Source organism: Phlebotomus argentipes, unplaced genomic scaffold (assembly GCF_947086385.1).
Source record: "Phlebotomus argentipes unplaced genomic scaffold, Phlebotomus argentipes genome assembly contig_5, whole genome shotgun sequence".
Taxonomy (NCBI): Eukaryota; Metazoa; Arthropoda; class Insecta; order Diptera; family Psychodidae; genus Phlebotomus; species Phlebotomus argentipes.
Genome location: NW_026776165.1, coordinates 13,506,990 through 13,524,808, shown reverse-complemented (window position 1 = coordinate 13,524,808; position 17,819 = coordinate 13,506,990). Strand labels below are relative to the sequence as shown.

Genomic DNA, 17,819 nt, shown 5'->3' with positions numbered 1-17,819 from the left:
CATGTTACAATCGGGAATTTCTGAAGTTGAATCTTGGCTTGGTCGATGGAGGGTGAAAGTGTCACTACCAGGCGTGGGTTCTGCTCGCCTGTCACGCTGAATGGCACACCTGTTCCTATCCACGAGAGCGTTAAATACCTAGGAATGCATCTGGACAAGCGTCTCACCTGGCGCACGCACATAATGGCAAAACGATGTCAAAACTAGGACTAAAATTCCGCAAGCTCTACTGGCTAATTGGCCGCAGATCAAACCTCTCTTTGGAGAGTAAGATCCTGCTCTACAAAGCCATGGCTAAAGCCCATGTGGACGTATGGCATTCAACTCTGGGGCACTGCCTCTCACTCCAACATTGAAATCATTCAGCGGTTTCAAAACAAAGCCCTGCGATGCCTTGTGGACGCTCCTTGGTTTGTGCCCAACGATCTCCATGCAGGAGGACTTACTGATTCCCACTGTGAAGGAGGTCATCGAGGAGTTTTGCCGCAAGTATGGAGAGAGGCTGGATGTAGGCTCAAAAGATGTAGACGTCCTAGAGTCAACTTGTGATTCTCATTGTTTTTTTTTTATTTTGTTACTTATTCCGTGATGTCTTAATGTCGTGAAGGCCAATTATTTGGAAGGATCTAGTCCACTGGGACTAGGATCCTGCATGTCTATATCAATCTGACGCCAAAATCTGCTGGATGTAACATCGTTACAGTTGCGATAATTAAATAGGAGTTGAACAAAAAAAAACACACACAAACGATTTTCCCGCGCTCTCTTTCCACCCAACTTTCTGCACTTCTCCCTCTGGCGGATGCAAAAGGAAACACAGGACTGGTGAAGGCAAAAAAAAATGGTTTGATATTTGATGTTAATGAAAAAGTAGTTTTATTTTTGTTATCTCAATTCTTCATTAGATTCTGTTTTATACAATAATATTTTGTATATTCTCTCGCTGCCCCTAAAAGTATACAATTGTTGTTGTTTTTTTTCTTTTACGTACTGCTTTTGCTGCTGCCAAAGGGAACATTATTTTGAATTATACAAAACATTGTGTAAAAGTGCGTGAATTCTATGAGTAACAATACTGAACAGAGATTTTTGCTTCATTTACAGATTGCGAAATGCACCAATTGAGGGGAATTTTCCCAACATGGAAAGTCACAAGGTTGATTTTAAAAACAATTTCAAAATAATCTAAAATTAAAATGTTTGTTTTCGGGCAAAATAGGCCAAAATATATTCATCATTTGTGTTTCAAATGTTTTCTCTCCACAAAATTGACACCAGATGGCAGGAAAGATGGCGTGGGGGACGCGCTAAACCATATTGTTATTTGTGACTTTTTCCCTGTTTTTTTTTCCCCCTGTTTTCTCTGACATTTATTGCCCTCTGAGTGACAATTTGTGGAGGAAAATAATCCAAAATATGTGATCTCAAGTGACTTTTCCCAAATGTTGGATTTTTCTATGTTTTTTTTCTATATCCTTAGCAATGATTTCGTTATAAATACTGATTTTAAAAAATAAACAGAATTGTTCATTTCTAAAAAAAATCTAAATGCAATGATTATTAATATTTAGAGTTTAAAATTCTAAGAGTAAACAAATATTGTTCTTTTCTTATTTCTACTTGCTTTTTTTTTTGTTCTCCCAAAATCCTACCATAAATTCTAAGGGATGTTAAAGAAGACGACGAAGAAGGAAGAAAAAAATTATCTCTACAAACTATAAGTAAAAGTCACTAATAAGTAGGAAGGAATAGAAAATCTCTCTCATGAGATAACAAAAAAAAAATTCTTGGTGTGTTTTCTTTGACATTTGGCAAAATAGATATATACAGTAGCGAAAGTTAGGTTAGGACACCTATGAAATTTGGGCCATTTTTACATTTTTGATGCAAAAATTCCATATTTTCATTGATTCATCAAAATTGTCCAGAAATGTCACTCAACGATGTCCAATACGAACTTTACACAAAACCAAGTTAACTAAGGTGTTTTCTAAGACATTTGATTGATCCTTATGGTGAAAACACAGCTTTTGTCATTGGCAAGGGGAAAATCACTGGCGCAAGTTGAGACCATTAACTTTGTGATTATTCAATCTTTGATTTAAAATTGATTATTTTTTGAATATTTTTTGATTATTTTCTCAATTTTTTATTAAAAATTCTGTATTTCATACAAATTCTGATTATTTTTTATTATTTTCCGGAATATTTAATCAAATTTTGAATATACTTGAATATAATTGTAAATATTCGGAATATTTTGATTAATTAATTGAAAATAATTTATTTTTATTCATAATTTATTTCAGAATTTCATTATTGAGATTTTTATGTATAATTTTACTTGGGATTTGTTTTTTTTCTTTGGGATATTTTATTCAAAATATGATTATTTTTCAATTTTTGTTTGAAAAAAATTCATTTTTTGATTATTTTATTCAGAATTTGGGTTTTTTGATTTTTTGTAACTTTTTTTCCAAAAATTTTTCAATTTTTGTTTGAAAAAATATTCATTTTTTGATTATTTTATTCAGAATTTGGTTATTTTGTTTTTTTTTTGTTATTTTACTGTGGGAAAATAATCTTTTCTTTGATTATGTATTCAAAATTAGATTTTTTTTTCAATTTTAGTTGAGAAAATAATCTTTTTTTTATTATTGAAATCATAATTTGATTATTTTTCAATTGTTTTTTTTCAATTATACTTGGGAGAATAATCATTTTTTAAATTATCTTATTCAAAATTTGATTATTTTTCAATTTTACTTGGGAAAATAATCATTTTTTCATTATTTTACTCAAATAATTAATTATTCGATTAGAGAACATTAAGTTTCCTCAAAAATCGCCTTGTGATTTGCCCCTTGGTCATTGGACAATTGTTTTAGTTCATCTCTTTCTTCCCCACGCGAATCGTGTTATTTTCATTCCTGCTCACGACATTTCTATGTTGAGTGTGTGCCTGCAGATTTTACATTGGGCAACCCGCGCTGAATTTGACTTTGACGTGTCTGACAATGCGTTTGCTGTCAAAATGGTCAAAATAAACAAATTTCTTATGGAAAATCGAGAAAATCGTCAATGAAATGAATTTAAGTGTGGAAAAAACTCAAAAATTAATTGATTTCGTCCATAATGAGCCATAATTGTGGAGAAAATCAGATTGTTTGAAGGCGCCAAAAGTTGATCTGCAGACCAAAATTCTAAAGGGAATCTGACGGGACTGAGCCGAGATAATATGAACAAAATACTGTGTTTTCACTATAAATAACATGCAAACGTAATTAGAACCATTTTCCTGTCATGCATCGATAAGAAATTACAGATTTTCTGGACATTATAATAAGAAATTGACTAAAAATCAACACTTTCTTAAGAGTAAAATGTTGTAATTTTCACATCTACATGATTATTCCTAGGCGATTAACTTAACCTCTTATTCCAAAACTTCATAGAAAACCTGTAAACAAGATTTGGTCTGCGCTTGAGCGGGAGAAATCGAAGAAATTGATAGAAAAGCGTTAAACATTAGCTAAAAAACATACAAAAAGCAATTTAACAAGTGCAAATCAAGACGTTCTATAATGTAAATGTCTTCTAAACATTCCAAACTCATGATTTAATGTGATTATCTCAGTAATTTTCATGTTTTTTACAAGGATTTAGAGCAGGCTAAACAGTGTCTTAACTTAATTTTCGCTGTCCTTTTGCGCACATCTTTCTGCATTTTGCAATATCTCGGGTTCGAATTGAGATATCGTCATGATCTCAACGCCTTTTGAAAGATCATTAAATTCTGATTATCTTTTGTCTGAAGGTAGTTGTCTCGAAAATTGAAAGAAATACCGAATTTTGAGCACCAAAAGGAAAAATGGCCTAAATTTCATAGGTGTCCTAACTTAATTTTCGCTACTGTATATATATATATATAAGAAGATGAGAAGAGAAATTATGCCTGTCTGTGCGTAATTTACATGTTAGAATTCATATTTTTTTTCCTTGTTTTTCTGTTGAATTAAACTAATTAACATCCAATTTGATCGAAATATAATTTAATTGTTTATAATATTAACACAAATACAATAAAAAATCTGAGTACATTTGGCCATAAATATAGTGTTTTACGGTGAAGGGGGGGGGGGGAATTATTTATAGTTTCATTTCAATTGCACATGCCTATTTTGATGTCCTTTTTTTCTTTTTAATTTCCATCTTAATGCACCAAAAACTATTCAAAATAAAATATATGAGATGTGTGAACTTCAGTGGTGTTTCTGTGTGTATTTTTCCTGGCGGTGTGTGTCTTCATGAAAGAGAAAATGGCACTGAGACAGATTCAACAAATTCTGTCTTATATGTTCGCTTCCTATCTGCGACGTTGAGAATGGCAATTTGTTGGTCTTCAGGAGGAATTGTCGGGTGTCTTTCGCTGCCCAAGTTCCCTGCATCGATAAACGTAGGCGCTCACGGACAGATCATCGTCCGTGCGCACGCACTGCTTGTGCTCTTCGCACACGCACGTGTTCTTCATGAAGTAGTCCACTTGTCGCGTGAATGGCGTGTAAATTCCCCAGCCGCACGGTGAATTGTTCTGACAGATCTTCACCTTTGGCGCTTCGCTCTCGGCCACGGCTCTCTGGAAAGGGGAAAGAAAAAAGGGTATTTTTGGAGATTTTACAGGGAATCATTTCAAAATTGAGACTTTAAAAGCAAATTTTTTAGCTTTCTTTTGCTTAACATTCAGTCATTAAGTAGCAACCAAGGGGAAAATCACTCCGCAAGTTGAGACCATTAACTTTGTGAGATTATTCAATCTTTTTCCTCGATTATTTGTGATTTTAATTCAAATTTTGATTATTTCGTACAAAATTTTGATAATTTTTTGATTATTATTTTCTGAACTCTTTTTCAAAATTTGATTATTTCACACAAATTCTGATTATTTCTTTTTAATTATTTGTTATTTTGATTCATATTTTGATTTTTTTTTCTACTTTACTTGAGAAAAATTTTTTTTTTTAATATTTAGTTCAGAATGTGATTATTTTGATTTTTATTAGTTATTTTACTTTGGGAAATATATTTTTTTTAAATTATTTTATTCAATATTTGATTATTTTACAATTTTAATTTTTGACAACATTCATTTTTTGATTATTGTTTCTTCAAAATTTGGTTATTTTGATTTTTTGTAATTTTTTTTTGGGAAATAATACTTTTTTCCCATTTTATTTGAGAAAATATTATTTTTTGACTATTTTATTCAGAATTTGGTTATTTTGTTTTTTTGTGATTTTAAATCAGGATAATAATTTTTTTTATTACATTTCTAATAAAATAAATTAAATTATTAAATTCAATTTCTAATGTAATTTTTTCTTATTAAAAATAAGATTTTTTCTTCAATTTTAGTTGAGAAAATAATCTTTTTTTTTTTATTATTTAAACCATAATTTGATTATTTTTCAATTTTACTTGGGAAAATAATCATTTTTTGATTATTTTACTCAAATAATTAATTATTTGATTAGAGAACATTAAGTTTCCTCAAAAATCGCCTTGTGATTTGCCCCTTGGTAGCAACAATCAATAAAAGTATTGATTGTAAGCAATTCTGTTTCAATATTTGAGGTTATGATTGAAAAAGATGTTGAAAAATACGTTTTTAAATCACTTTTTAATCACTACAGAAAAATCAAACGGAACAAGAGTTGCTCAAGTTGAAGAATGGACGAATCACACTCTTTTTTGACTAATTTTAATACTTTAGAATCTGAAAATGCGTAAATCAAACGAATATTATCAATAATTCTGTAAGATAATTAGATTTTATTTCCCTCTTTAAGAAACAATCCGCCGAAATAACTAAAAAAATAGACATTCTTCGTGACTGAAATGATATTTTTGAGGTTATGTTAGAGTTTACGGATTTTTTCTCAATCAATATGAAGTTTTTTTTGGAACACAAATGCTCAACTTTGACGTAGAAAGAGAGAAATATTTCCAGGATTTAACATAAAGTTGATCATTTTGAGGGTTATTTAATCATAAACATAACCTATAAAAGCAATAAAAACGATTTTTCTAAGCAAAATCACATAAAAATGTAAGAATTTGTTGAAAAAGTAACTTTTGCAGTGTATATAATAATATTTTCCCTTCGGAATTTGATTATTAAGATTTTCTTTGCAATTCTTTTTGAGAAAATAATCTTTTTGTGATTATTTAATTCAAAATTTGACTATTTTTCAATTTTACTTGGGAAAACAATCTTTTTTTCAATTATTTTATTGAAAATTTGATTATTAAGATTAGATTAGATTTATTTATGTCACAGTCCCTTTCTTGCGGCCATCGCCGTCTTAGCATTGGTGACCAGCCTCCAGGACAAAATGTTTTTTCAATTTTACTTGGGAAAATAATCATTTTTTGATTATTTTACTCAATTAATTGATTATTTGACTAGAAAACATTGAGTTTCCTCAAAAATCGCCTTGAGATTTGCTCAAGTGACACTTCAGCAGGAATATCAAGGAATGAAAGAATCGATGAGAATGACAGGAATGGATAAAATTCTTGACAGAATAAAGCATCAAAAAAAAAACTGAAGGAATACGCAGAATATGTTGTAAATATTCCGTTTTCCTGTCAGAATAAAAGATTTTCTACTAAAATCTCGCATTTTCGCGCCATTTTCCCTTCCATTTTCACACATTTCTCTGTGATTTCCTAAAAACTTTCAAAGTTTTACAAGCATTTTCGAACATTTAGACTAACTTCAAGCCCCCAAATAAAGATTAAAGCTTTAAAAAGAATGTTAGGAGTAAGAATTTAGTGAAAGAAAAGCAATTTCGGCCCATCAAATTGCGTTATTGGAGATAATTCTTGAAGAAATTGAGGAAAAATGCTTGAAAAAGGCAAGAAAAGTAGCGAAAAAAGCGCGAATTGAAAGAGAATCGAACCCGCGACACTTTAAGATCTCGATTTTCGCTGGAATTTGTGCAAAAATCTTTCTCTCAAAGACGATTTTGCATACATTCAATGTCAAATAAGTCTCAAAGGGAAAGAATATTCCGAAGAATTGATGGAATGGATTGGAATAGATCGAATGGAAAGGAATGGAAATCACTTTTCACCCACTTGAGCAACCCTTGGAACGGAAACATAAGAGATTCATTATAATTCAAGTGTTTGGAAGTTGTGTACAGTTTTTAAACACATTATCTCCCCCTTGGAAGCAATGAATTTAGATGAATACTAAGAAAATTGATCGAAATTAGCTGAATGAAGTGAAAAAAATTACTTAATATTTTATATTTTAGCACTTTTTAGCATTTGTGATTTGCTAAGAATCTTATTAAACTGTCTTAATTGCCAAGAAAGACAAGAATTTCTGTCTTATTTGTCGACTTTTCTGCCTACACCACTGCGTGAAACCATTGGAAATCCCTAAAGTGAATTGAATTGTCGCCAAAGGTCAAGAACCGGACAAAATTTCGAGTGTTTTCTTATGGGAAATATCAACAACAAGATTAACATAAATTATGTTGGGTTTTTCCGCGCACATTCACACATTGAAGGCGTGCGCGCGCGATGTGTGAAAATTATATTGACATGAATTAATTGAGAAAGATGAGGTCTTGTGGAAAACAAGGTCTTTTATCTGTAACATCACTTCTTAACACTTCTACACTTTTTGTGCGCACTGAAAGTGCGTGAAAAGACGCATTTTTCTTCTTTCTTGAACAAAATTTCCCTCTCAAGAAGTGGAAGTGTTCAGAAATCCTTCAATCTTCCTTTCCAGCGTGCTTCTTTTTACTGACTAATCATCTTGATTCTTTGGATTTCCCGGATTTCCTTTGAATTGCACGAAGAAACAATAATTTTCTAGGTTATGTGGATAAATCATGGACAAATTTAGTGAATATTTCACATTCTAGAACATCAATTCTTATGCTAAATTCGCCTAGATTGCTAATCATTGGCATAATTAAGCATTTCCATGCGATAAACATTGATATTCTGAACCTTTGATGCCAAAAAACACGGAAAATTGTATTCAAATCCAACATAACCTCAAAAATAGTCATTTGAACTTGGAAAATGTTTATTTAGACCATTTTCTGCACAATTTTATCATCTAAAAAGCTTCCAATTGAAGTCTTTTAGCATCTTTTGGTGATATTTTTGAGGTTATGTTCGCAAAAGACGCTGAAAAAAGTGGTTTTAAATGAATTCTTAGACAAATATGGAATGGAAACTCAATACAACACAATCTTCCTCTTGAATTGAACTCATTTCATGCCGAGAAAAGCCTCAAATTGTGTTTTATCAAACATAACCTCAAAAATTATCATCGTTTTGGACAATTTTGACATAAATTTGCATAAATTCTGCTATTGCTTGGCAGAATTAGGCATTTGTAAGTAAAACTGAAAAATAATCCAATTATGATTTTAATAATGAAAAGAAGATTATTTTCCCGCAGTTAAATCACAAAGAAAAATCTAAATATTATCAAATTCTGGAATTAAATAGTCTAAAAATGAATATTTTCTTAAATAAAATTAAAAAATAATTGAAAAAAAATTTTATTTTCCCAAATAAAATGACGAAAAAATCAAAAAAACAAATATTGAATGAAGAAAATTAAAAAATGAATATTTTCTCAAGAAAATTTTGAAAAATAATCATATTTTGAATTAAATAATCAAAAAATTGATTATATTTTCGAAAGAAAAGTTAAGAAAGCAAACAAATTTTGAATGACATAATAAAAAAAATAAATATTTTCCAACGTAAAATTGAGAAATAATCAAATTCTAAATAAAATACAAAAAAAAAATTTTTTTTTAATCAATAATCAATCAATTAATCAGAATATTCCCGAATATTCACAATTATTCAATTATATTCAAAATTTGATTACAGAAAAAATTTATATTCAGAAAATAATAAAAAAAAAATTAGTGAGAATCTTGTACGAAATAATAAATTTTTGAATCAAATATTCAGGAAATAATTAAAAAAAATTAAAAAATAATCAAATTCTTATCAAGTATTCGGAAAATAATCAAAAAATGATCAGAATTTTCTACAAAATAATCAAAAATTTGTATAAAATAAATAAATTTTTTAAAGAAATATTTAGAAATCAATATAAAAAAATGTACAAAAAATCAAAATTTGTATAAAATAATTAATTTTTAATGAAATAATCAAGAAATAATAGAGAAATATTTAAAAAAAAAATCAAATTTTAATGAAATATTGAGAAAATAATCAAAATTTGAGTAAAAATCACGAAATAATCGAGGAAAAAGATTGAATAATCACAAAGTTAATGGTCTCAATTTGCACTAGTGATTAGCCCCTTGGGCGTAAACTATCAAAAGTCGACTTTTCATACTTTTCAACGCAACATTGAGAAATTTTTTAAGAAAAATCGTATTTCTTTAATTTTTGCCGATGAAAGACATTAAGATCAATCCAAACAGACTTTCAATAGTCTTCACGGAACCCGTCGTAAATGTGTATTGATTTAGGGCAACTCTCTGTTGACCCTGAATTCGTCTTTTTTCTTTTTTGCCTGTGTTCGTCGTGAGGATGTGTTTTCCATGAGTGGAATTTTCAACCATATCCTTCGCGAATGTGCATGAATGTGATGATGAAATCACACACTTTTCTTATCAAATCAACTATCAATCATCGTGCTCAACATTTTTTTTCTTTTTTGCCATCCTCATGGCTTCACAGTCACACAATCAGCGCGTTTCAGTGAGTTTGCTGAATGAATGGTTTTTCTGTTCGATTTTTCTGATGCAACTCACGCCGTTTGTGACTTCACATCACTCGTCATGCCATCGCCGGCGTGTGGCGAGTACGTTGGAATTTCATTCACAGAAATAAATACATATATATGTGTGTTTACACAAAAACACGTCGCCTCCCAAAATATGTGTTGTAAGTCCACAGAAAAAGAAACAACTCTTCAGGAGAGGCCAAAACCATTGACTTTGTGATTATTCAATCATTTTCCTCGATTATTTCTGATTGTTGCTCAAATTTCGATTATTTCATACAAAATTCTGATTATTTTCTGAATATTTAATTAAGATTTGATTTTTTTTTAAATATTTTTTGATGTTTTCTCAATATTTCATTAAAAATTGATTATTTTTTATTCAAAATTTGAATTTTTTCAACTTTACTTTGAAAAAAAAAATCATTTTTTGATAATTTTTTACGTTTGATTATTTTGCAATTTTACTTGGGAAAATATTTAATTTTTATTATTATTTTCAGAATTTTTTTGATTATTTTTTTTTACAAAATATGATTCGTTTTCAAAATTTTATTTGAGAAAATATTCTTTTTTTATTTTTTCATTCAGTATTTGGTTATTTTGATTTTTTGTCATTTTATTTGGGAAAATAATAATTTTTATTTGAGAAAATATTCTTTTTTTTGCCTATTTAATACAGTATTTGCTTATTTTGATTTTTTTTTTTATTTAACTCGGGAAAATAATCTTTTTTGATTATTTATTCAATATTAGATTTTTTTTTTCTTCAATTTTTGTTGAGAAAATAATCATTTTCTCGGTTTTTTTTAAATCATTTAAATCATAATTTGATTATTTTGATTTATTTTTGTGATTTTGGGGACCAATTTCGACGCTTTGAGAGCTGAAATTGCTTCGTAATTGGCGTAATTTCGACTAAATGCTCTCTTATCATGCTTTAAATTGATAATATTGCTCAATTTGAATTATTTTATCTCACTTTCAGTTGATTTCATTGCTTAATTATTGAAATATACACTCAAATAGGCAGAATTGATTGACGAATTTCAGATAATTAAGTAAAAATTGTCGTTTTTCAGTTGTCTTTTAAGTGCAATTTTGAATTTTTCCCGCAAAAAAATTATTTTCTGACTTGTTTTTATCCAAATCACTCGTTGCAACTTTGCTGTTTTTCTTATTTCATAATATTCGTAAAAATTACGAATTTTGTGTTGAAACAAGGCGTTGCAATGTGAAATTGTGACTTTATTTAATATGAATTTCAAAAGAAATCTTTTTTTTGTAACATTTTACTTGAAAATACTTTAAGAAATCCTTCAAATTTTCCCTGGAAAAATTATCGAAAGATATCCGGATAAACATAACCTCAATTTGTTGCATTAATTTGTACACAACCCAGTAAAAACAGTCCTATAGGAATCGTGCGGGATTCCTGCCGGATTTTCCTCTATCTCTGCTGTTTTCCACAGCGGAATCTTCCACCAAAAATCCGCTGTTTGTCGGCACGGATAGCGGAAATTTTGGCAGAAACTTTGGCGCTATTTACTGCTATTTATAATTATGTCCCGGAGGTTTTGGGTCTCGGGATTTCTCGGTGGAATTATAGAGGAAAATTGCGTTAAAATTCCACTAGGACAATTGCGGAATTTCACCGGATTTCCATGCCGAAATCACGCAAGATGATCCGTTGAAAAGAACCTTAAATGGCGAATTTGTACCGGATTTTCCTGCAGGAATCCTGCAGGAAAAAAAATTTTTTTTTGCCGAAATTCTCATTGCTTCTCAAGGATATCAATGTGAAATCATCGAAACAGTACAAATATACGCTTCTTAGAGGCTAATTTCCTCAATATTGAGGATAAAATGTGTGATTTTTTCCCCACCCACTTTTGACAGCTGCCATCTTGAAAGACAATCTCCGAAATATAGACAGTTTAGTCATTGCGGATTGCTATGCAAGATTCCATCACGAATCCTTAAGGTGAAAGCCCTCTTCCTGAGTGGCGGAGATGTCGATTGCACCGGGACGAAAGATTTGCCATGACGGATTATTGCTGGAATCTTGCGGGAGAATTCCACCGCAATTCCGGTATTTGAGAAAGAAGATACCGGAATTGCGGTGGAATTCTCCCGCAAGATTCCAGCAATAATCCGTAATGGCAAATCTGTCATCCTGGCGCTTCCAGCGTCTCAGCCTTTCAACTGTGAGGGAATTTGGCTGGAAGATTCCTGGTGGAATCTTGCAGGAAGCCTCCGGCGTTTTTCCGGCCTTCGGAAGAGGGAATTTGCCTGCAGGATTCATGGTGGAATCTTCCGGGGAGGCTTCCGGCGTTTTTCCGGCTTTCTAAATGAGAGATTCTGCCTTGAAGAATCGTGGTGGAATCTTGTGGGAGGATTCCAGCGTTTTTTCCGTCATTTAAATTGAGGGAATTTGCCTGCAGGATTCATGGTGGAATCTTGCAGGAGGCTTCCGGCATTTGTACGGCCTTTAAAGTGAGGGAAATTTGAATTCGGGATTCTTAGAGGAATCTTGCAAGATTCGTCCACCGTTTGTCTCCCCGTTTAGTGAAAAGGGATTTAGCTTTAAGGATTCTTAAGTGGAATCCCGCAGTGCGGAGTCCGTCATTTTCAGATGGCGGATTTGACGGTGGATTTTCCTGCAGGAATCCAGCAAAACATAATTTGGGCTCTGAAGCCAACATGATGGAAAAATCGGTGGAAAAACGGCGGATAGCGGATTTGTTTTTACTGGGAAATGCAATTTGTAAAAAAAAAATCTTGCAAGATTGCAATTCAAACGTTGACGTTTTGGCAAGAAAAGAACATAAAGAGATGAAAAATTCACGTGAAAAGCAAGGAAATGAAGAGAATTTAATACTCCAAATTGAGGTTATGTATTTCCAGACGAACTAATTCATTTCCCAAAGCATTTTGAAGTATATAAAAGTAACTTTTATGAATTGAAATGCAAAATTTGCAATATTGCAACGACCAATAAGATCATTTGAAGTATGAAAAGTTGATTTTTTTTGTACAAAATATAAAAAAATTCCAATAAATATCAATAAAATCATTAGAACAGAGTAATTTTAACACTTTTATGAATTGTTTAGAGTGTCTTTTGAGGTAAATTTGGCAAATTTTGCAGCATTTTCGACTTTCCACGCGATTTCCAAATCAACCCGCCGAAAAGTGTTTGAATGACGCGCGCGGAAAAAAGCACAAAAAGCTTTTCATGCCACAAATAGTGTTGTCCAAGAGTTGTTGATCTTTCGACCTATTCTAATCAATTTAGCCATTATCGATACGCATTTGATGGAATTTTTCCTCCTCCTTTGGTGATCATTTCATGATTGGCGCGCACAAATCTTGTCAAATAATTTCAATAGCGCGAATATAAAATGGTCAAAGTCACCCGAACTACGCAGTTTATCAAAGGCGTCAAAGAGAAAAGCAAGAAAAAAAAAGAATAACAAGTTGGATGTCCTACAATTTTTAAGGGGAGAAATTCCATTCAAAACATCGCACATCATTGTGATCATTAACGACAAATAGAATCGCACAATTGATTGCTAAATTGAATGTTGATTTGATTTATCATCGCGCACACAACAATCATTTCATTTCTTATGCTCATAACACATCCAAGGGGGAGATAAAAACGGTCAAACATCACTTCCTGTCACTTTCACAACATCAGCAGTGCTTAAAACATGAGTTTTCTTCCCATTTTCCGTGTCATAACCTCAAATTTAGAGCTCTTTCACTCAAAATAGACGCAATTTTTACTTTTATCAGCCTGAAAACTTGCAGAAAAAACAGTTTTTCAGATATATTTGAAATTTTAAGTGGATATTTTGTTGTGATTCAATTTTAAATCACTCTTTTGGATGCATTTTACATCATAACCTCAAAATTCTCTTCAGATATTTAGAAGAATCCTTGAAAAACAACTTATTCGGAATATTTAAAAGCAACTTTGGGGAATATTAATCTATTTTGAACTAGAAAATCTATCAAACAGCTCTTAAAATTGACAATTTTTGAGGTTATGATCAATGTTTAACACTGAAATCTTGTGATTTTCATCAGATTTCATTACTATTATGCTAGTAAATGCAAATTAAACCAATTTAGGCACAAGATTAAATTATTTTTGAGGTTATGATCAATGTTTAACACTGAAATCTTGTGATTTTCATCAGATTTCATAACTATTATGCTAGTAAATGCAAATTGAACCAATTTAGGCACAAGATTAAATTATTTTTGAGGTTATGATCAATGTTTAACACTGAAATCTTGTGATTTTCATCAGATTTCATCACTATTATGCTAGTAAATGCAAATTAAACCAGTTTAGGCACAAGATTAAATTATTTTTGAGGTTATGATCAATGTTTAACACTGAAATCTTGTGATTTTCATCAGATTTCATTACTATTATGCTAGTAAATGCAAATTAAACCAGTTTAGGCACAAGATTAAATTATTTTTGAGGTTATAATCAATGTTTAACACTGAAATCTTGTGATTTTCATCAGATTTCATAACTATTATGCTAGTAAATGCAAATTGAACCAATTTAGGCACAAGATTAAATTATTTTTGAGGTTATGATCAATGTTTAACACTGAAATCTTGTGATTTTCATCAGATTTCATCACTATTATGCTAGTAAATGCAAATTAAACCAGTTTAGGCACAAGATTAAATTATTTTTGAGGTTATGATCAATGTTTAACACTGAAATCTTGTGATTTTCATCACATTTCATTACTATTATGCTAGTAAATGCAAATTAAACCAATTTAGGCACAAGATTAAATTATTTTTGAGGTTATGATCAATGTTTAACACTGAAATCTTGTGATTTTCATCAGATTTCATAACTATTATGCTAGTAAATGCAAATTAAACCAATTTAGGCACAAGATTAAATTATTTTTGAGGTTATGTAGTCTTTATTTAATGACATAACCTAGAAATGATCTAAATTTTGCGCTAATTTATGTTTCAATTGAACTTTCAACAAGGAAATATTAACTCACTTCCACTTCAAATTCAACTTAAAGGCTAAAAAACAGTTTCCTAAGTAAAATGTGAGGTTATAAATTGGTTTAAAAATATTTTAAAGTCAAATTGAGGTAAAATAATGCAGTTTATTTGCTCACAATCGCCGAATATTGCTTGAAATAATAAATATTCACTTTCACTTTTCATCTACACAACTTCCAACCACAATATCTCCCCCTTTGCTGATGAAATCAAAGTCAAGTTTGATGAAGAAAAACACTTTTTTTTCTTGTTCACATCAAAAAATCTCATTTTAACTGCCTTAAAATCCCTTTTTTTTGCACTCTTCTCTTCACTAACTTTTCACGTTTTGTGTGTGTTCTTTAAGAATGAAAGAAAGAAAAAGGGAGTCGATGGGATGGAACGGATGTGGGATGAAGTGAAGAAGTGGTAATTACCTTATTCACGATTGATGCGCCGTTTGATGTTGAACAGAGAGCCAGTCCAATTAGCAGAAACAGACACAGTGGCAATTTCTCCATTTTATTTCTGGTAAAAAAAGTGCAAAAATTTGCAGAAGAACACCAAGAAGAAGAGCTTGTACACTAATTAAGAAGAATTTTAGTGTGCGAAAGACTTTCAATAATTGTTCCAAAAACAAACAAACAAAACGAAAAAAAACACTTTTCCTTCTTGTTTTTCTCTAAGAAAAAAAATCCGAACTAATTTTCTTATATAGATAAATGTCTCTTCTCTTCCACAAAAAACCACAATATATCTTTTGAATATTTGACGACAAAGTGTTGACGCGGTGGCCAAAGTGTGGTGTTGTGTGTGCGACTTGAGGAACAGAGAGAGAGAGAGAAGAGCAAGTGTATCAAAAGCGACAGACAACTTGTGAATGAAGATTTCTGTTCCGTGGCTTTGAATTTATAAGCGGCGTTATTGCTGCGAACTTCGTTGTCGTTTCGCCTTCGTTTTGTCTTCATCTGTGTGTGTGTGTGTGTGTGTTTGTTTGTGTGCCTCTTGGAGGGGGAAAAAACATCATCAACACATCTTCATTGGAATTCTCCTCTTTATTTCATTACACACACGCAACAAAACATAATAACTATATATAGGCATATAATATGTATAAAAAATTCTACGAAAAACTACGCCTATAATTTCATTTGAACTAATTTTCCCACCTTCACCCCCTCTCTCAGCTCAATGTCCCCCCCCCCCCCACTTTAACGACACACGCTGATCTTCTGTCTCACTTCAGCAGCACGCAAAATACTATCAATCCATATTGATATGTGTGTGATTAAGGGGATTTTTGGGGACATAAAGAGCAATTTCAATTCATAAGATTTCACTGAATGAACAGAGAAAAAGCCTCAAGAAGAGCCGTTGAAGCGACAGATGTCCTGATAATCCGTTAAAAGACAAGCAGATGGTCGTAATTCTGTCGTTAAACGATATTTTTTTAACGAAGGGTGCTTTTTTCCCCTTCTAAATTGAGAATTCTATGGAATAAAAATGATAAATGATTTTTCATGTTGATGGGTGAAGTCAATTTATCATAGTTTTCGTCTTATGTATTTTTGAAAAACTTCTTATTTGTTCTTTCTGTACAAGAATCTTGAGATTTCTTTCTTATAAGACAACAGCAAAAAATCTTATTTATCTAAAAAGCACAAATGGAAATAAAATTGTCATGTTTTGCGAATGAAAAGTCGAATTTTCATTGTTTACGCTGAAGAATTTTCCCATAAGAAAAATGTCTCAAAAATTGCAGTCAAATGCATTAAAAAGTCTTTTTAGAAAATATTTGTAGATTTTCAGAATTATCCTAAAATGTTTTTTTGGACTTTAAATGAATTTTTCTCATATCTTTTAAATTTTTTCACTTGAAAACATTAAGAAAAAGTTCATTTGAAGTATGAAAAGTTGATTTTTTTGTATAAAATCGACTCAAAAACCATTAAAAATCGACTTTGAAAAGTAATATTTTCAGTTTTTTTATTAATTTTGCCACATTTTAGTGAAAAATTTCAATAAATATCAATAAAACATTTACAAAATAAAAAATACAGAGCAATATTTTCACTTTAACGAACAATTTGAAGGCATTTTGAGTATTTTGAAGTAAATTTGGCAAATTTCGCAGCTGTTTTAATGTAAAAATTTTGAACTCGCTTTGCTGAAAAATGGCGATTTTGACTTTTGATAGTTTTCGAGGCACCCGTCGAAACATAACCTCAAAAATATCACTAAGAGATCTTAAAAGACTCCAATTAGAAGCTTTCTAGATGATAAAATAGTCGCTAAACTGAAAAATTTTCTGATTCAGAGTCAAAATCTACGCAAAAATTGCCTTATTTTTTCCGTGTCATTTTATTTCATTTTATTTTTGACTCATGAAATCTGTTCCTCGCGATATTAAAAGGATTAGAGGGACATTAGGACACAATTCCTAATGGAACTTAGAAGCAGACATGACGGAATTCACTAAAAAATGCTGAACAATTGGTCGAAAAAGTTATTCGCGACACTTTTTCTGCGAAATCGATCCTTTTTACGCGGTCAATTGCGCTCAAAACTGTCTTGCTGGGATAAGAGGTCCTTCTGGTCATCTCCCTGATTAAATATCCTTTCTTGCGCAGTTGGAAAATCTCCGCACGATGATCTGGAGTCGTGTATTGTTCACTCCCCATAATTTGATATTCACTTAATCAAATTTTGATATCGAACACTTATAAAGTTCAAATAAAATGTTAAAATCGACAGGACAATTATCCTGAAGACACCTCAGATACATTTAAACCTTATTAAGAAACCAAAACATATTTATATGGACAAGATTCAAATATTACTCAGGGGGTCCTATTCAAATTGTAAGGCTAATTTCGTTCAGTTTTGATATCATAAAGGGATGAAGGATTAAGCCGAATGTCTTCAAACTTGGCATGATCATTACTTGTTAATGAGAGAATATTAGTGGAAAAATTCA

The 17,819-nt window shown here is 31.0% G+C and overlaps 1 protein-coding gene across 1 annotated transcript; it reads right to left on the bottom strand.

Annotated features, from left to right (window-relative positions):
• Positions 1 to 2,351: 2,351 nt before the first annotated feature.
• Positions 2,352 to 15,812, bottom strand: LOC132265768 (uncharacterized). Its single transcript, XM_059766541.1, has 2 exons — positions 15,280 to 15,812; positions 2,352 to 4,636 (listed from the first exon to the last, which is right to left on the bottom strand). Exons 1-2 carry the CDS (start codon positions 15,361 to 15,363, stop codon positions 4,403 to 4,405), a joined length of 318 nt encoding a protein of 105 aa, XP_059622524.1. The 5' UTR covers positions 15,364 to 15,812; the 3' UTR covers positions 2,352 to 4,402.
• Positions 15,813 to 17,819: the final 2,007 nt, after the last annotated feature.